This window comes from Gambusia affinis, linkage group LG15 (genome assembly GCF_019740435.1).
Source record: "Gambusia affinis linkage group LG15, SWU_Gaff_1.0, whole genome shotgun sequence".
Taxonomy (NCBI): Eukaryota; Metazoa; Chordata; class Actinopteri; order Cyprinodontiformes; family Poeciliidae; genus Gambusia; species Gambusia affinis.
This window is the reverse complement of record NC_057882.1, coordinates 1,168,672-1,185,685: the sequence shown is the minus strand read 5'-3', so window position 1 is coordinate 1,185,685 and position 17,014 is coordinate 1,168,672. Positions and strand designations below refer to the sequence as shown.

Sequence of the window (17,014 nt, the reverse complement as noted above, 5' to 3'; positions counted from 1 at the left end):
GTTCTGCTTTTTATTTACATTTAATGTCTTTTAATCAAGCAAACTCATCTGCTTCAAAATAAAGATTGATTTTCTGTGAATAACAGTTGAACTGTAGTATAATATAATAATAATAATAATAATAATAATATAAATTTAAGAATTAACTAACAAAATTCAAATGGAAAAAGAAATGAAGAATAAATAGCTCCAACACTGACAAAGTGGAGCAAGCAATACCTCTGGCTGTCTCTGTGGAGTTTGGTTAAGCGCCGCTTACTGTTTCAACCTCTTCTTGAAGAGAGATGTAGTTTCCGTTCTGCTCCCTGCAGAGAGACGCAGCCAGCTCAACAGGAAAATACACAAGTAAAATATAAGACTATATACACCGTTAAATGATTTAATCAACTATCTGATAAAAGTAAACACACTGAATAATTATTTTATTCCACAATTCCTCTCTTTTTTTTTTTCTTGAAACAACTTAAAAATAATTATTCCTAAGGTAAGATGAATAAAAATAAGGATGAAAACACGTACAACAAAAAGTTTCGAAAGAGTTAGAAACTTCATATTTCTTCAAAATATAATACAACGATACTTACAGCAATAAACTTGGAGTAAGTAATAATTTCTCATCGTCGCTGCCTGTTCTGACTTCCACCACAGTTAATGCACATGCCACGAAGAAACACCAATACCAGATGGCATCTGTGATCCAGAGTCGCTGATGACATCATCTGGTTTCCTCCATGTTCTTAATGCTGCCCAAGCTAGGTACTGGGTGACCTACTGAGTGAGCTGTCATTGGCAGTTTTGTCCTTTAAAGGGCAAACTAACTGATTACAAGCTTGAAAACACTTATAATGTAATGCTTATTAAAGGACAGGCCTTGGTCCATTATTGCCGTGTTGCGTGTTTTGAAAGTGGACCCGAGTGCAGAGATGACGAGACAGCAGGTGATTTTGGAGATCTAATGAAAAGATGATGAAAAAAAGCAAACTTACAAAAATGCAAAAATCCAGAGTCAAACAAAAGTAATCCATAATCAAAGCCAGCAAGGAGAAACTGTGAAACTGATTTTTTTTGTCTTTCACATTTACAGGCCAGCAATTATACCTCTTCAAATTCTGACACAAACTATTCTTGAGTCACAATTTTAGCAAATCTTACATTGTGGCCTGATCCAAGAGCCAAGGTGAAAACAAATCCACACCAATGTGAGAAAAAAAACAAGTTGAATATTTCTTTATGACTCACAAACACAGAACTCCTGTTACACTCCACAGATTCTGCAGTGCTGTGTACACTGCACTGCTTTGATATTTTTTGCTTCATTAATTCCAGAGTTATTGTATAAACTTGTATGAACTCTGTCACACAGATACATTTTTTTTAAATAAAAATATTCATTCTTTAACACAGAGACATCAGTGAATGCAAGAAAGAAACTACTAATATGACTCACAAATCCTGTCTTACAAGACACACTGTGTGCTTGACTTTTGCACCATTTGTCACGACACCCCTTTCGGGAATTTAGTGCAACGTACCGTGAAGCTGGCGCTGTACGGGTCTGTCATAACAAACAGAGAACTGGGTCAAAAGCAGAAGCTCTGGTTACCTGTTGCAACACACATCAACTATGGTGATGAGATGTGGGTCGTGAACGAAAGAACGAGATATTTATTTTTCATTTACTTCTTTCACACCTGAGCCTGTTGTCATTTTATTGCTATTTTGTTAATTACATTATTAGCATAAGTATTGTTGCAGAATATATATATATATATATATATATATATATATATATATATATATATATATATATATATATATATATATATATATATATATATATATATATATATATATATATATATATATATATTATATATATATATATATATATATATATATATATATATATATATATATATATATATATATATATATATATATATATATATATATATATATATATATATATATATATATATATATATATATATATATATATATATATATATATATATATATATATATATATATATATATATACAACTAGTCATTGACGAGTAATATATATATATATATATATATATATATATATATATATATATATAATATATATATATAATATATATATATATAGTAAAGTAGTAGAGTTGTTTTTTGTTTTTTGAATCATTGTGAGGAAGTCACACCTTTCACCTTTACATTCAGTTAGTGAGTGGTGCTCACGGAAACGATGTTCTCAACTTTCTATCACGCATGATTATTTCGGGAATGTTTGCCCCTCTGGTAAATCTGGCACTTTGACAGCACTTTCTGAATGTGTGTGTCGACATTCTCTAACTGAAGATAATCGAAACAAGGATCTGTACTTTGTTTCGATGGATATCTGCTGAATTGCCTAAGGCTTGCAACCAACTGCCTTGACTTTGTTGTTTTCAGCTGTTTAATACTTTAAGCAGAAAGAGTAAGATAAATCCTTTATTATTAAGGAAAATAATCTTATGATCTAAATTTTAATCTATAATTTTAAATCTCAATTTCCAAATTATAGTGGGCATAAGAGTAGAAACTTTTACACAATTTAAGAAAGTCCAATATTTTGCCTTACATTCAGAATAATTTTTTCCCCTTTTCTTTTAAAAGCAGGTGACAAATAAATTCATCAGCTTTGAGGAGCATCATGCAAATTAAATTGAAAAAACCAAAACAAAAAACTAGCAAAAACTCAAGGGTTTGCAGGTAAACTTATCAATGGTTCCAAAATCAGAAGAAATTATGGTTGGGATGAACAAGAAGGAGGTCAGAGGTCACTTAAATAGAGAATCACTAGTCATGTATGTTTTGGGAAGTGATTTTGAATAGTAGAAGACATCTACACCAATGGTTTCAAATATCAGACATTTGGATCTTAACATTGCAACATCATCAGCCTCTCATAGTGATGAAAAGGAAATTGGTGTAAACCTGTCAATCAGCGCTCACCTTATACTATATAAAGGAAGACACATCCTTAAAGTTGGAGCAGTGCATTGCAGGACACAAAGGTGAGTTTTTCCTCTTTGCTGTTTCTTCTTCCTTAGAAATTCATTTGACACATTAGATGGTTTTTTTAGAGGATAGATTATTTTTATTATTTTGGGCCTGTTTTAAAGTGTCAACTGCAGGATAAAAAGTGAGATGTGTCTTTAATGATAAAGGAAAATTTGAAACATTTAATACATGTATTTATGTGTGAAACTGCTACAAAATCTCAGGATTTTACAGAACAGCAAAAAAGACTTAACAGAACTTCAGAAAATCTCTTATTATTCTCTTATTATAAACTGAATTTTTAAAAACTGATACCTTTTAAAATCAATTACAAGGGATTGACTTAAAACAAGCTCTTATGTGGTGTTGAAAAGTTACTTGTTAGATTTGCGATATGTCAAGTGTACTAGCTGTAAACTAGATATAAAATAATTACATTTACAAACTCTATAAAGATGTTGTTTTAGTAAATATAGGAACCAGTATGGTTTTGTATTAGCAGAATACATGTTATCATCATGTAAATCATTTGTCAGATTTTTCACATTAAAAATCTTAATAAAAATGCAAATAAAAGCTAACACTTTATTCATTATTAGTTAGTAGTATATTAAAATATACCATGCAAAAAATGGGGAAAGTATTTCCTCATCAATGAGTGTAAAACAGCAATAATAAAGCAAATCCTGGATCAATTACAGTGTTAACCTAAAAACAAACCATGTAATTAAGATGTAAATGAGGATGTGACGTGATGTTTGACAGTGAAAACATAGAATAGATATTGAGTTACTTCTCTGACTGAAATAAATAGTAAAAAGTACAACTTTCATGAAAAATATATTCATAAAAGGACATTTTTGTGACACATTTTAGAGCAATTCATCCAGTAATGGCTAATACCTTATGATTATTTTACTGTCACCTACTTCCATTAGCAGGTGGGAGGTGGTTACTTTGGCTAACCAAAATAACAAAATCACACACATCGCGGTTTATCATGTAACTACCACCTCTCAGATTAATCACAACCAAAGGACATTTGGTTTTAACTTTATCTTTCAGGTGAGCAACACTGAAACAAACGAGGACAGCATTCAGGTTTCCGAGAAGTCCAAACAAAGCGACGACATGTCTAACTTTGCTGACATCCCTTCTGAAACGGCTGCTGGGGTATGTGTTGCTTAAAAATGTTAAAGTCTAGTCCTCCTGCAGCTTTTATATGCATCCCTTCCCCACCACCCATGAATCTGATAATAATTTCTTATTATCAGGCGTCTGCAGAGCTGAATGAATCCTGATAAAGAAATGTATCTGTTTGATTTAGGTGTAGAAGTAGAGATCTAAGTAAAAGTGGTGGAATGTTGCTTCTCCAGGACTGAACTTGGGCACCCTGACCTACAGGGCGCAACAAATAATTAATGTGTTAAAGACGTATTGCTGAAAATAACACATGCTAAGGACATAGATGACCTTAAGTCTCTTCTCTTAGCATATTTTCTCACTAATTGTATTTTTGTGTAAAAGGTGAGGGTTTACAGAGCTTTGCTAAGGTATTTGCACTCAGTTTTGGAATAACAACCTGGAAAGTTGGAGGATCCTTAAGCAGCCAAACCTTCTTATGCATTATGGATGATGGGCTAGTAAGAACATAATATATTAGTGTGAGCATTATTTGATTTTCAGAAACGTGGACTCTTGGTACAGTCCTGAAACACTCCAGTCAGTCTTTGATTACTTGAATAAGATTTTTGAACCTGACATATTTATCATCTGCCTTCACTGAGTGGTTAAAAAGAAATAATTAAACTTCTCTGTGAGGTCACATGACCCACATGCTCCAGTCTGTAATTTCCATCCTCATCCTCAGTTAGTTAATAGATGAATTCTCACTTTGCACAGTCTTTGTAGTTTTCAGGTCCATGTGACCACTGGGAATTTTGAATTATTTGTCAAATACAAACAGTATGATTATATATGCAATGATAAATGTAGTTAAGTTGTGTGTAACCTAAGGTCTCATTTTTGTTTGTGTCTCTGTGTAGGTAGAGGAGGTCTTGGAGCCTTTCCGTCTTTCCGATGAGAATCTGAAGGAGATTTCTAATCTACTTCTGGGAGATATGATCAAAGGTCTGAGCAAAAATTCGGAGGGCAGTGCATCTGTCAAGATGTTTCAGTCCCATGTAACGGAAAGACCGAACGGAACAGGTACAAGTATAACTTTCAGTTAGAATCATTTTACAGTTTTCTCAGTTCATTCCAGTCATTTTGGAATTTAATTTAAGACAAGCCTCTGCAGTGATAAATGGTACTAGTAAAGGAATGAAGAAAGAGGGGAAAATGGGGAGTCAGAACTCAAGGAAGAACTGAAAAAAGGACACAAGGAATGTGGACCAGAAGGGTTGAAAAACAAGTTGAAGAACAAGTTAGGATAGCTAGGCCGTTAGGAAGGAAAGAAAGAATGAAAGAAATGATAAAAGAAAGGACTGGAGGCAAGGCAACAAGAAAGATGGAAGAAAGAGGTAGAACACAAGCAGGGAAAGACACCAGGGCAAAAATAGGACAAAAGGCATGGAAACGGGACATAAAGAAGGAAGGAGGGCAGAAAGAAAGGAAGGAAGGAATGAAGAAAAGGTGGAAGGAAGGAAAGAAGGATGGGAGAGGGAGGAAGCAGAAATAGGAGGAGTAAAATTCAGATTACAAAGAAGAAAGAAAAGACAAGAAAAAATTCAATTGAAGAAGGAAGAATGGGCAGTGAAGGGTGTAATTGTTGGGTCTATTATAGTTCCTAACCTGCAAGGAATCAACCAAAAACATAAATTGCTTTTCTGCAGAAGAGGGAAGCTGAGCCAGACGTGGAGAACCACCGTCAAACACTGTCTGTGGTCAACTCTGCTGGCTCTTAGTCCCCAATTGCCTTTTATTATGATTACAAGGAAAGAGGTTGGGTTTTTTCACACAGTCACACAAACAATTAATCAGTGACCTCTACTACAGCTAGAGGTCACTGGAACCTTCTGTGGAGCTGCCCCTACAAGGACATGAGGCTCACCGTTACCAATCAGTTTCATCAGGAAGCTGTTAGCACTAATGACCAAAGCAGCTGATGACACAGGAATGTGTAAATGTTTCTAACCCCCAAGCAAACACCCAAGAAACAGTTAATAATGTACCACAAGAGAAAGGAGCCAAGTAAACAACAAACAAAATAATAATATGAAAACATAACCTGAACATAGATAATTTTTCTAACTGTAATACTGAGAAATTGAACTATTGAGAAACAAGACTGGAAATGCAAATATCTTTCCATGTTCTTATTTTCTTTTTCTGCACTTATCCAGACCTTAAAAATACTGAAATCAAATTCCCTGATATCAATAAGCACTGTGGTAGGAAATATTTTAAAACCAAACCGTATCTGTATATTTTTCCCTGCATGCAGAGGAAGGAGACTTCTTGGCTCTGGATCTGGGTGGAACAAAATTGCGGGTGTTTCATGTCAAAGTGACAGAGGGGAAGAGAAAGCTGAAAGACAAAGAAGAGAAAATACCTGAAGAAAAAAAGAAGGGATCCGGAGAAGAGGTAAACCACATGCCCAGGCGAGCTTCATTATCTGACTTTTTAAACACAAGTAAAACTCAAAAGCATAGAATTACGAAACCAAGACTTACAAGGAAACGGTTTAACAGAAATTGCAACGAAACATATTAAAATGAGTCGCTTAGGGTCAATGTTCAGCAACAGCAAAATAATTCTAGTGACTGTGCTCAAGAAAAGGGATACATTATTGGAGGAAGTATTCTAGAGGAATTCAAAGGAAGTTCAAGAAACGATCAAAATGAGTTAAGTTTACTCAGCTTGAGCTGATTTTGGCTTTAGGTTTGGCTCCTAATATAGGATTGGAAGAAGAGATGAATTTGTTCCAAAGCAGAAAAGATTGGCTGCATATAAAATAGGGTGATTTCTAAATAAATATATTGTTTGTATTTTGTTATGTATGCTGTGAATTCCATATATTTTAGTTTTTTCTCTTATCAAAACAGAATTTTTTTCCAGTGAATATCTCTGTTCCATTGAAGTGTTTTATAACTAATAAGTATTCCTCAGGAACAGTGAAATGTATTCTTTCATCCAAGATTAAAAAAAAAGAAAGGAAGAAAGTTCAGTTTGAGCAGTGTGGACAGAAATCTGTATGATTACAGATCAGGCTGAAACTCTGGCAAATAGCAAAGAGCAAACCTTTATTTCGCCTGCAGATGGAGAACAACCACAGCAGCGAGCTGCACTGAGTTCTGATTTGGAGCTGCAAGTCCTCACAATATATAGAACTCATGTTACACAATGTGGTCATTCCAGTTTCAGTTGAACAATATACAAGCCATGTAACCACACTGGAGGGTCAGTTAACTCATTGGATGATAAACATCTTCTTGTTCAAATATGTAAGTTTCCAAAAATCAGGTTTACTAATGGAACAATTTTGCATAACAAGAACATTGTCAAACCAGAATATCCAGCAGGTGCACCAATTTCTTAAAACTCTGTGTTGGTGATTTTCCATAGAGACCCTTCTTAAGCCTCAGGGCTTATTGCATCACACTATATCTATCTAAACTATCTGTTCTTTTCTGTTAACAAATACTGGCACCTTGCTGTGGTATGTATGGAGAGGCATTGTCGCTATCATCCTGCTGCAATTGCTGCAGGGAGAGGTCAGCAGGAAACCTTGTCTAACTGGTTCTGCAGAGACTCTCTAGCCTTCATACTCTAACAGGTTGAACAAAACTAATGTGGGTAAATGAGTAAAAGAATTAAATAAAATGGTTAAGAGACATAATAAACAATTTTTACTTCACAGCAGCATATTTCATACTTCAAGAACTGTGTACAAAACTTATCACTTTTACTGTGACACACATCTTGTATATTTCTTGGACACTATAAAAAAGTTGTGTGCCTCAAGAATAAGCTGTAGATAATCCCAAACCTGGGCTCTCTTTTTTGTCTTGCTAGAACAAATCAATAATAGTATACATCACAAAAAAGAAAGAACTAAATTCTCTGTGTTTGTAGGGTGTGTGTTGGTATGAAGTAATTTATATTGGTTCTTGGATTTCGAGCTGGAAAAAGAAAAACTTTTTCATTTAATGTTTCTATTCCTCCCACAACAAAAATGAAACAACACTGTCTGGGCAGGATATTTCATACTTCAAGAACTCAAGTAGTGAATGTATTGGCCCATAAATAACACGTTTGTGTGTTCTTGTATCCCTCCAGCTGTTTGACTACATCGTGGAATGTCTTAGTGAATTCCTTGTCTCTCAAAACCTGACAGGACAGACTCTTCCACTGGGTTTCAGCTTCTCATTCCCCTGCAATCAGGAAACCCTTGAAAAGGTCTTTAATCTCACACTCTTAATCCTTCTTGGTTTGTCACTATTCTCCCAGTGGAAGACTGGTTCCACTAATAATTTTTGAGATTTTTGTGGTTGTGTGAGCAGAGCATCCTGAAGAAGTGGACTAAAGGCTTCCAGTGCTCTGGGGTGGAAGGGAAGGATGTAGCAGAGCTACTGAAACAGGCCATCAAAAGGAAAGGGGTCGGTGCATGTCGCTCACTAATCTATAAATAACCTGACTCTGTTTAGAAGATCTTCAGAACTAGTTTGCTGCTTTTATTCTCTTCGGAATGTCACTGGTTTAAAACTTCTCATGAGAGAGACTCCAGTCTAACATAATGTACATCATTTTCCACATACAGGGCCTCAACATTGACCCAATATTCATGGTGAATGATGCAGTGGCTACAATGATGGGTTTTGAGGACCAGAACTGCGAGATTGGGATGATTATTGGTAAAAACAAAAAACAAAAAAACAGAAAAAAAACATGTGAATGAAACATTTAGAAAACCTTCAAGCTGTCCCCCAATAAACATTATGGATCTAACTGTCAGAAACCAAAGAAAAAGAACCTTTCATTAAAAACATAGAAAACTACAGAAATAATAATAATAATAATAATAATAATAATAATAATAATAATAATAATAATAATAATAATAATAATAATAATAATAATAAACATGAGTGCATAATGGTGAAACCATTGATTCACAATGGTTTAAAAATTTTTTATAACTTAAAATCTGAAAAGTGTGGCTGGTATTTGTCTTCAGCCCCCTTGTGCCTGTACGTAGGCGAACCACAATGTATTTTCATTACTGTTGGACTTGTTTTGGGGTGTCTCTACCTACTTTACAGATCCAGACTATTTATCCAGTCTTCACATTAGCTGGAGAGCATTTATAAACGTCCATTTGCAAGTTTTGCCAAAAGTTCTCAATTGGACATAGTTGCATGTTTAGGTATATCATTCTGCTGGACAGTGAATTTCTACCACAGTCTCAGGTCTTTTACAGCCTCTCACAGTGCTCCATCTGGAGTTGTATAGTATCTGTTGGTCAAACGTTTGCTGTGTCTCCTTTATGATCTGTAACAAACTTTAAATGAGACTTTAGATTAAATTAACTGCATTTCATGCAGGATCATCAGAGTTACATTCTAAATATATAGTACAGCACTTTTCAGACTTTTCAAAATTTGAAACTCATGTGTCATTTTCCAAGTGCTAAGACAAGTGGATTTCTTCTGTTGTTTATTGAACATCGTACCATTTATTTTTGAAAAGACCATTTGGATGAGCGCTGAAACGCCTTCAAGAAACAAGATAAGTTGAAATCACTTCAGCACTTTCCAGACCAAGAAACTCTGCTAGCATGTTTCCCTACGTTCCACTATTTAACATTTGTTGGATCATCTCATAACATCCCAATATTGAAATACTGTGAAGTTTGTTGCTATAATTTTATAATGTGAATAGTTCATAGAGTGTGAACTCTTTTGCAAGATACTGCAAGGTTTTGTCAGAGTTGGGTAGAGCTATTCCTCTTCCTCGGCCGGAACCGGAACCAATGCCTGCTACATGGAGGAGATGAAGAACATAGAAGATGGAAAGGAAGGGCAGACGTGTATCAACACAGAGTGGTGCGCCTTCGGAGACGACGGCTCCCTTGATAAATTCCGGACGAATTTCGACAAGGATTTGGACATTAACTCAGAGAATAAGGGAGAACACATGTAGGTCTAAGCTACCAGTCAAATAAGAGTAAATATATTTGCTAATGATTTTTGTATATCTAGTTTTTTTATTACTGAAGCTGATGGTAATGAAAGTATTTTTCTTCTCCACTTTTTGTTAAATCAGCTAACATTTAACAAGTTCAATACCTCAGTTCAAACACTGAGGTTTGAACAGCAAAACAAACTGATTATTTTTTCTACTCTTTTTAAAAATCAGCGGATGACTAACTTGTGTGAAACCAAAGCTGCATGTTTAGTAGTTATAACTAGGAGAGGTTCATGAATATTCTTTGCTGGCATATTCATCACAACAAGAGAAGCAGTTTTACTTTTAATTGATGGTTATATCAGTGGCAGAGAGGCTCATTTCTATCTGCAGCTGGACTGAACAAGAATCTGGAAAGTAATACTTTTGAGAATCACAGCTTGAACCACAGATTGAAAACAATGTCAAGCATAAAGCTGCAATCTGAAAGGGTAGCAGATCACATTAACTAGGATAGATGTTTCTGTTCCTGTCCTGATGATGCGTTGTCCTGCAGTGTTGAGAAGATGATCAGTGGGAAGTATTTGGGAGAAATCGTTCGGCTGGTGCTGAAGGAGCTGAAAGAGAAGAAGCTGCTGTTTAAAGGGAAAGAGTCTGAGGCCCTGCGTGCCCTGGATACTAAAGACATGTTTGAGACAAAGTTCATCTCTATGATTGAGGAGTAAGTGTCGGTACAAATATATTCAGAGTCCTTATTAACCAGACAAGTTGACTATTAACTTCTATATGTTTTTTTTTCTTTGTGTGTTGTTGGTTCAGGCCGGACAGTGGTCTAGAAAATGCCAAAAAGATTCTGACTAAATTGGGTCTGATGTATGATTTGGTTGACGCCAGTGTGGTGCGACTTGTCTGTAAGACCATTTCGTCACGTTCTGCTCATCTCTGTGCCGTTGCCTTAGCAACTATGGCCAATCGTATTCGTGCCAACCGAGGGCTGCCTCATCTGGAAATCACAGTGGGAATGGATGGAAGTGTCTACAACCTACATCCCACGTAAGACACAAGGCAACATGCTTGATATATCATAATCTCTTAAAATGATGACCAACAGCTCATCAGGCCTTTCTGAAAGTATCTGAAAGTTTTTCTTTTATCTGCAGGTTATTAAACCCACTGCTTGATTATTTAGTTCAGAAAGTGATTTAATGTTTTCTTAAAAAAGTTTTTTAAAAAGAATTATCATTGCTAGACAAAGTATGAAATTCAAATGTTTAAGAAACAGGACAATACCAGCAAAGACCGTATGAAGAGTTACACCATCCATTAGTTTCACGTCAAATTTTCAATCATCATATTTTTTAAAACATAGATAATTATTATCAGTGTTTGAGAAAACTTTTGAACATCAGAGTGTCTTAGGCAGCACATTTGTAAACAATGTACCCCTAGTTAGTTTCTATTAACAGTTGGTATTGTAGTGACTCCTGGCAGAAACATTTTTTATGCTGTACTTTAAACATGGTAGGTAATAATTTTGCAGAAATTCCTCATAACCTACATTAATCTGATGATTATCATCAGATTCTGTTGTCCTGCATTGTTAAGGAATGATAATTTGGTTTAGTGAAAAAAGAGTAAAGCAGTTGAATTCAACTCTGATGTTATAATACTTAATTTCTCTGCATCAGACGGTATCTGTTTGTGTTTTATCTTAGGCAGTGGAAGAAAACCAAAAACCTTAGACTGAAGTCATAAAGTTCAAAGGTTATTCTACCAAATACTGAGAAAATGTATTGCTACTTTTGATTTTTAGGATATTAACAAATACCTCTTTGGCATATTTTTTCTCTCATTATTGACCAAGATAAGTTTGGTCTGATTTAACAACAGGCAGTATGTTTTTAGTTTGATAAGGGTTTTACATTGTGAATGGTAGCAATTAGAGGCCTAAAGCGAGTCAGTTAGTATCCTCTGCTGACTTAACCACCTAAAATGTCTCTCAGCTGAGATACTTCCTGCCTTCATTAATGACACAATTGTTGAAGTTTTTTTTTTAATCTCTCTGTCATTTTCTCTAAAAGCACATCTCTAAACATTTCAGTTTTAGTGTAAAGCTCAAGGAAGCACTGCGCAGCCTCTCACCCGAATGCAACATCAACATAAAAACCAAAGAGAATGCCAGTGGGATAGGTGCTGCCATGGTTGCAGCTGTGGGTCAACGCCTTCGTTAGAGGACGGCAAGGATGAAGAAGAAGAGAATTCACAAAATAAATGAAAGACAACCGTTTAAGAGATTTTCATTGTCAAACACAAACCCAATTTTTTTAACCATGTATTTTTAATCAACTTTAAAGTGTATTTTGTAAAAAGAAGTGATCAGATCTTTGTAATACACCAATAACAAATGAAAATAATGGGGGGGGTTTATGAATAGAGATGCGAGTAATTGACCTATGATTATTTGTCAAACAATGGTTGATTAGATTAAACTTTTTAGAAGTCAGATTTTACAATTAATACAAAATAATATTTGAAGGTAACAATAAGATAAGACTTTGATACAATCAGTGAAGCTGTGCCTATGTGTTTTGTTTAAAGTAAACCAATTTCTGTACCTAATTAGATGAAGTTATAAACACAGGATAATTGTGATGTTAGAAAGCTGATTAGAACAATATGTTGAAACTAGAAGCAATAAATACAAGGATGATTTTTGATAATTGTGGGGAATTAATTGTTACAAATACCAGATGATTGTAATAAGAGAAATAAAGTGATTCTTAAAGTTTTTGCAATTTAAATGATGATTTTGTTTATAAAATTGTTAAAATATGTCAATCAGTAAGATGGGGACAGGGTGTGGAATCGCTGTAGTGGAAGCACAAAGGGGAACTTTTTAAGTTCCCCTTTGTTGATAAAACATATTGTGATATATATTGGGCATAAGAAAGTAGAAGCTCTTATAATACTGGGGATCATGTGCCTAAGAGTAGCAAGAAGCCAAAAGCAGCTCTAATGTGGTGCACAGGTGGGCAGACAGGCAGAAGGACACAGAACACAAAAAGAGGACCTCAAGTCAGGTTAAAATGGGCAATCTGCCATGACGTAGTGAAGCATAGTAAATTTAATGAAAAAATAGGAACAATTTACAAAAATGCAAACAGCCAAAATGGAATGAAGATAATTCAAAAACAAAACCAGCCAGGCAACACAAGGAGATAGCAGGGAAACCAGGGAGAAGTGATGTGACAAACCAGCAACTGGTGATTGACAATAAAGTGATCAAGTACTGGGAGGTTGAATGTTGGAACAAAGGAATTGGGCTGATTACTAATGGATTCCAGGTGTAAGTGAAGGGAGCAGGAGGCAGACTGAGGAGAGGGAAAGGGAAGTGGAATAAGGTGGTGAGGGAGAATACACTGGACTAGGAAATAAATCAAACATAAAAAACAACTAAACTACAGAAACAAAAGTACAGAGACAAAGAATAACTAGAAACAAGAAATAAACTAGACTCACTAAGGAAGAACTGAAGTGGAAATGGAAACATGCAGGACTAATAGAAAAAACTAAGGAACACAAAAAAAATGACAAAACTCCACACCAAACTGAAACTACCTAAGATCCTAACAGAAGCAAGTTAAATTTCCATACAAGAGACACATTATTAAAGATCAATGATTGTCACAATCATCAGTGTGTTGTTTATGACAACACACAGTTAACAATGCCCTTTTAAGGACAAGAAATGAGATACGTATGATTTTTACACAAGTAGTAAGTAGATGCACACACAAATCATGTTTGAAGTCTTCCTTGCAGAAGACTTTTAGCCAAGACCAAAGACATGACCAAAGACATGACCCCATGAGTGGTGCTCCCCTTACTTCCGAGTTGTAATAGCATACACCCTTTTTTAGAAGTCTTACAGCAATTTTAGTAGTACAGAATACATTAAGCCACTTAGGTGCCCCATTTTAGTTGTTTTCTGGCTAATTTATATTTTATTTACTTTATGTTACCTCTGTTTGTTTATTTTTATTTTTTTTTAGTTACCTACTTTTTATCCACGCACTTATGGAAATAATTGCTAGGTTTTGTTTGTGTGCCTTGTTATATTTTTGGTTCTTGTTTTGCCATTTACTGGTGTCGCAGCCTTTTGTTCCAAAAAACCAAAATTTCCAATAAAGGCCGTGGTGGGTAACAGGAAAGTTTTCGGATTTGAACGCACTTTTGTATTGATTTATTTAATGCAAAAGTATAGACAAAATAATAACTAAAAACATCTTGTAGCTTAGTCAAAACGAAAAATAATCTCACTTTAATGTTTGACGATACAACAAAGTGGTTTGAATATATGGAAAAAGTTTTTTTTGTAGGAAAAAGTGGTCAAAAAATCATTCTACAAACCCTCCCGTCCACACCAGACATTTGCCAAACAAACCTCCTACACAAAGCACCCGGTGTGTTCTTAATTACACAAATTAATGGGAGGGTCTAACAATTAGCCACGTAATCTAAACAATTCCAAATATAAAAATTAATTACAAATTTTGGTTCTAAATTAATTTAAACATATTCTAACAACCCAAAGAACAAGCTAAATTGGTAGAAATTATAAACTACAAAAACTTAGCATAAATGGCCACAACATCCCGGCCCCTAATTCATGTACAAGAATTATATCCAATATCTGCACAAGTGGCCATTAACAAATGCAAAATTAATAACATTAGCATATTTAGCTGTTCAATACTTTCTATTAACAATTACTTCATTTAAATATTTACTTATACAGTAGTCCATGTTGTACCCTTTTTTTTTTTTTTTTTTTTTTTTTTTTTAGTAAAAAATTAAAAAAGGCAAAAAACAGTCAATGTTCCATGACTTCCAATTTCTTCTCTTGTCCATGTGCATGGTCTGTGTGTGTATAAAAAGTGTAGGTAGTATAATGAGATGTTCAGCATGTCAGTAAATGAGTATCAGTGTAAATGTAGAGCCAGAGGTTCCAGAACTTAGCTCAGTTGGAGACAAACATTTGCTGTTGCCTCTACACAGCCTCCAGCAGGAGACATATCTTGTTGATTGGCTTCTCCAGCTCATTTGTTCTTGTCTTGACTCGAACACGTCGAACCAATCCACTTGCATCTGCCATGGTTTCTGTGATGCGTCCAATAGGCCAAGAATTTCTTGGTGCAGCTTCGTCGACAACAAGCACCACATCATCAGTGGCAAAGTTCCTGCGAGTCTTGTTCCATTTCCGTCGCTCTTGCAACATAGGGAGATATTCTTTCACCCACCGTTTCCAGAACAGGTCCACAATGTATTGGGCTTGCCTCCAACGTCTCCGAATGTACAGGTCCTCCTTTTTGAACAAACCTGGCGGCAGCACAGGCTTGCCTTTCAACTGGAGCAAATGATTTGGAGTAAGAGCCTCTAAATCATTGGGATCTTCAGAAGAAGGTGTAATCGGGCGATCATTTAATATAGCCTCCACTTCACATAAAACTGTGTGCAAGCCTTCATCATCTAGTACTTGCTGGTTTGTAATGGAGCACAGTACTCTCTTTATTTCTTGCACCAGGCGCTCCCATACACCACCATGATGGGCTCCATAAGGAGGGTTAAAAGTCCATTTTATGCCATCTTGTGTTAAGCATTTTTGAATTTTGCTTTGCTTTAGCTCCAACATGGCTTGCTTCAACTCACGATTTGAGCTGACAAAGTTGGTTCCGTTGTCCGACCGGATTTCCTTGACTTGTCCTCTGCGGCAGATCAATCTCCTGATAGCATTTATGCAGGAATCTGTGTCGAGAGAATGTGCCACCTCAAGGTGGACTGCACGACAGGTTAGGCATGTGAAGAGAACTCCATACCTTTTGACAATAGTTCTCCCTCTTTTCACTTCTATTGGTCCAAAGTAATCAGCACCAACATAAGTAAATGGTGGAAGGTCAGTTGAGATTCTGTCAATAGGAAGATCTGACATTTTTTGCTCACCTGGCCTTTGTCGTTGTCTTTGACACACCATACAGTCTCTGATGATCTTTCTGGCTGCTGAATTAGCATGAGGGACCCAGTACTGTCGTCGAAGGGTAGAAAGCATGTGATTTCTTCCTCTGTGTCCAACCTTTTCATGGATATGTTGAAGAATGAGCTTCGAAACATGGCTTCCTTTAGGCAATATTGCAGGATGTTTTGTTTCTTCAGGTAATGCTGCTTTGCTCAGTCTGCCACCCACTCTCAACACACCATCAGTAACAATAGGATCAAGCCTGTATAGATGACTTGACTTCTTCACTGCACCAGAGCTCAGGGCAGCCATTTCATTGCCATAATGTTTTCTTTGTACAACGCTCATTATGGCTTCCTCAGCCTTGGACAGATCGTCAGTTGTGAGCTGAACATCCGTTTTATTGTCCTGTTTATCACATATTTGATTTTCACAGTGTGCAGTTAGCAACTTCTTTGTTCGTAGCATTTCTTTTAGTTTCAGGATCCATGCTACACATCTTTTTAGCTTTGCCCAACTGGAAAAGTACATTAGCAGCTTGGTGGTGGGACACACTTCTTCCAGCACCGCTGCACATGTCAGGATCTGATTTTTAACCTCTGGATCAACTTTAAAATGGACAGGTAATTCTTTACTCACTGCTGGCCATTGGATTTCAGGTTTTGTGAGAAATTCCGGTCCACTGATCCAGGTGGAAGACTTTAAAAAAGAGCCAACCTTGATGCCTCGAGAGGCTGCATCCGCTGGATTCAACTTTGAACTGATGTATCTCCACTGAGTGACCTTTGTAAGATCACGAATGATGGATACTCTATTAGCTACATATGTTTTGAACCGTGTTGTCGT

The 17,014-nt window shown here is 35.8% G+C and overlaps 1 protein-coding gene across 1 annotated transcript; it reads left to right on the top strand.

Moving 5' to 3' along the window:
* Positions 1–4,059: 4,059 nt before the first annotated feature.
* Positions 4,060–12,879, top strand: LOC122845360 (hexokinase-2-like). Its single transcript, XM_044141591.1, has 10 exons — positions 4,060–4,200; positions 5,073–5,235; positions 6,473–6,612; positions 8,308–8,427; positions 8,532–8,627; positions 8,789–8,880; positions 9,987–10,166; positions 10,712–10,876; positions 10,975–11,208; positions 12,257–12,879. Exons 1-10 carry the CDS (start codon positions 4,159–4,161, stop codon positions 12,384–12,386), a joined length of 1,362 nt encoding a protein of 453 aa, XP_043997526.1. The 5' UTR covers positions 4,060–4,158; the 3' UTR covers positions 12,387–12,879.
* The last annotated feature ends 4,135 nt before the right edge of the window (positions 12,880–17,014 follow it).

What these genes read in the sequence shown, in the direction of transcription:
- LOC122845360 (XM_044141591.1), top strand. Translation starts at nt 4,159, where the DNA reads ATGTCTAACTTTGCTGACATCCCTTCTGAAACGGCTGCTGGG. An exon ending in CTTCTGAAACGGCTGCTGGG is followed by an intron (nt 4,201 to 5,072) that starts GTATGTGTTGCT and finishes GTCTCTGTGTAG; the next exon opens with GTAGAGGAGGTCTTGGAGCC. An exon ending in GGAAAGACCGAACGGAACAG is followed by an intron (nt 5,236 to 6,472) that starts GTACAAGTATAA and finishes CCCTGCATGCAG; the next exon opens with AGGAAGGAGACTTCTTGGCT.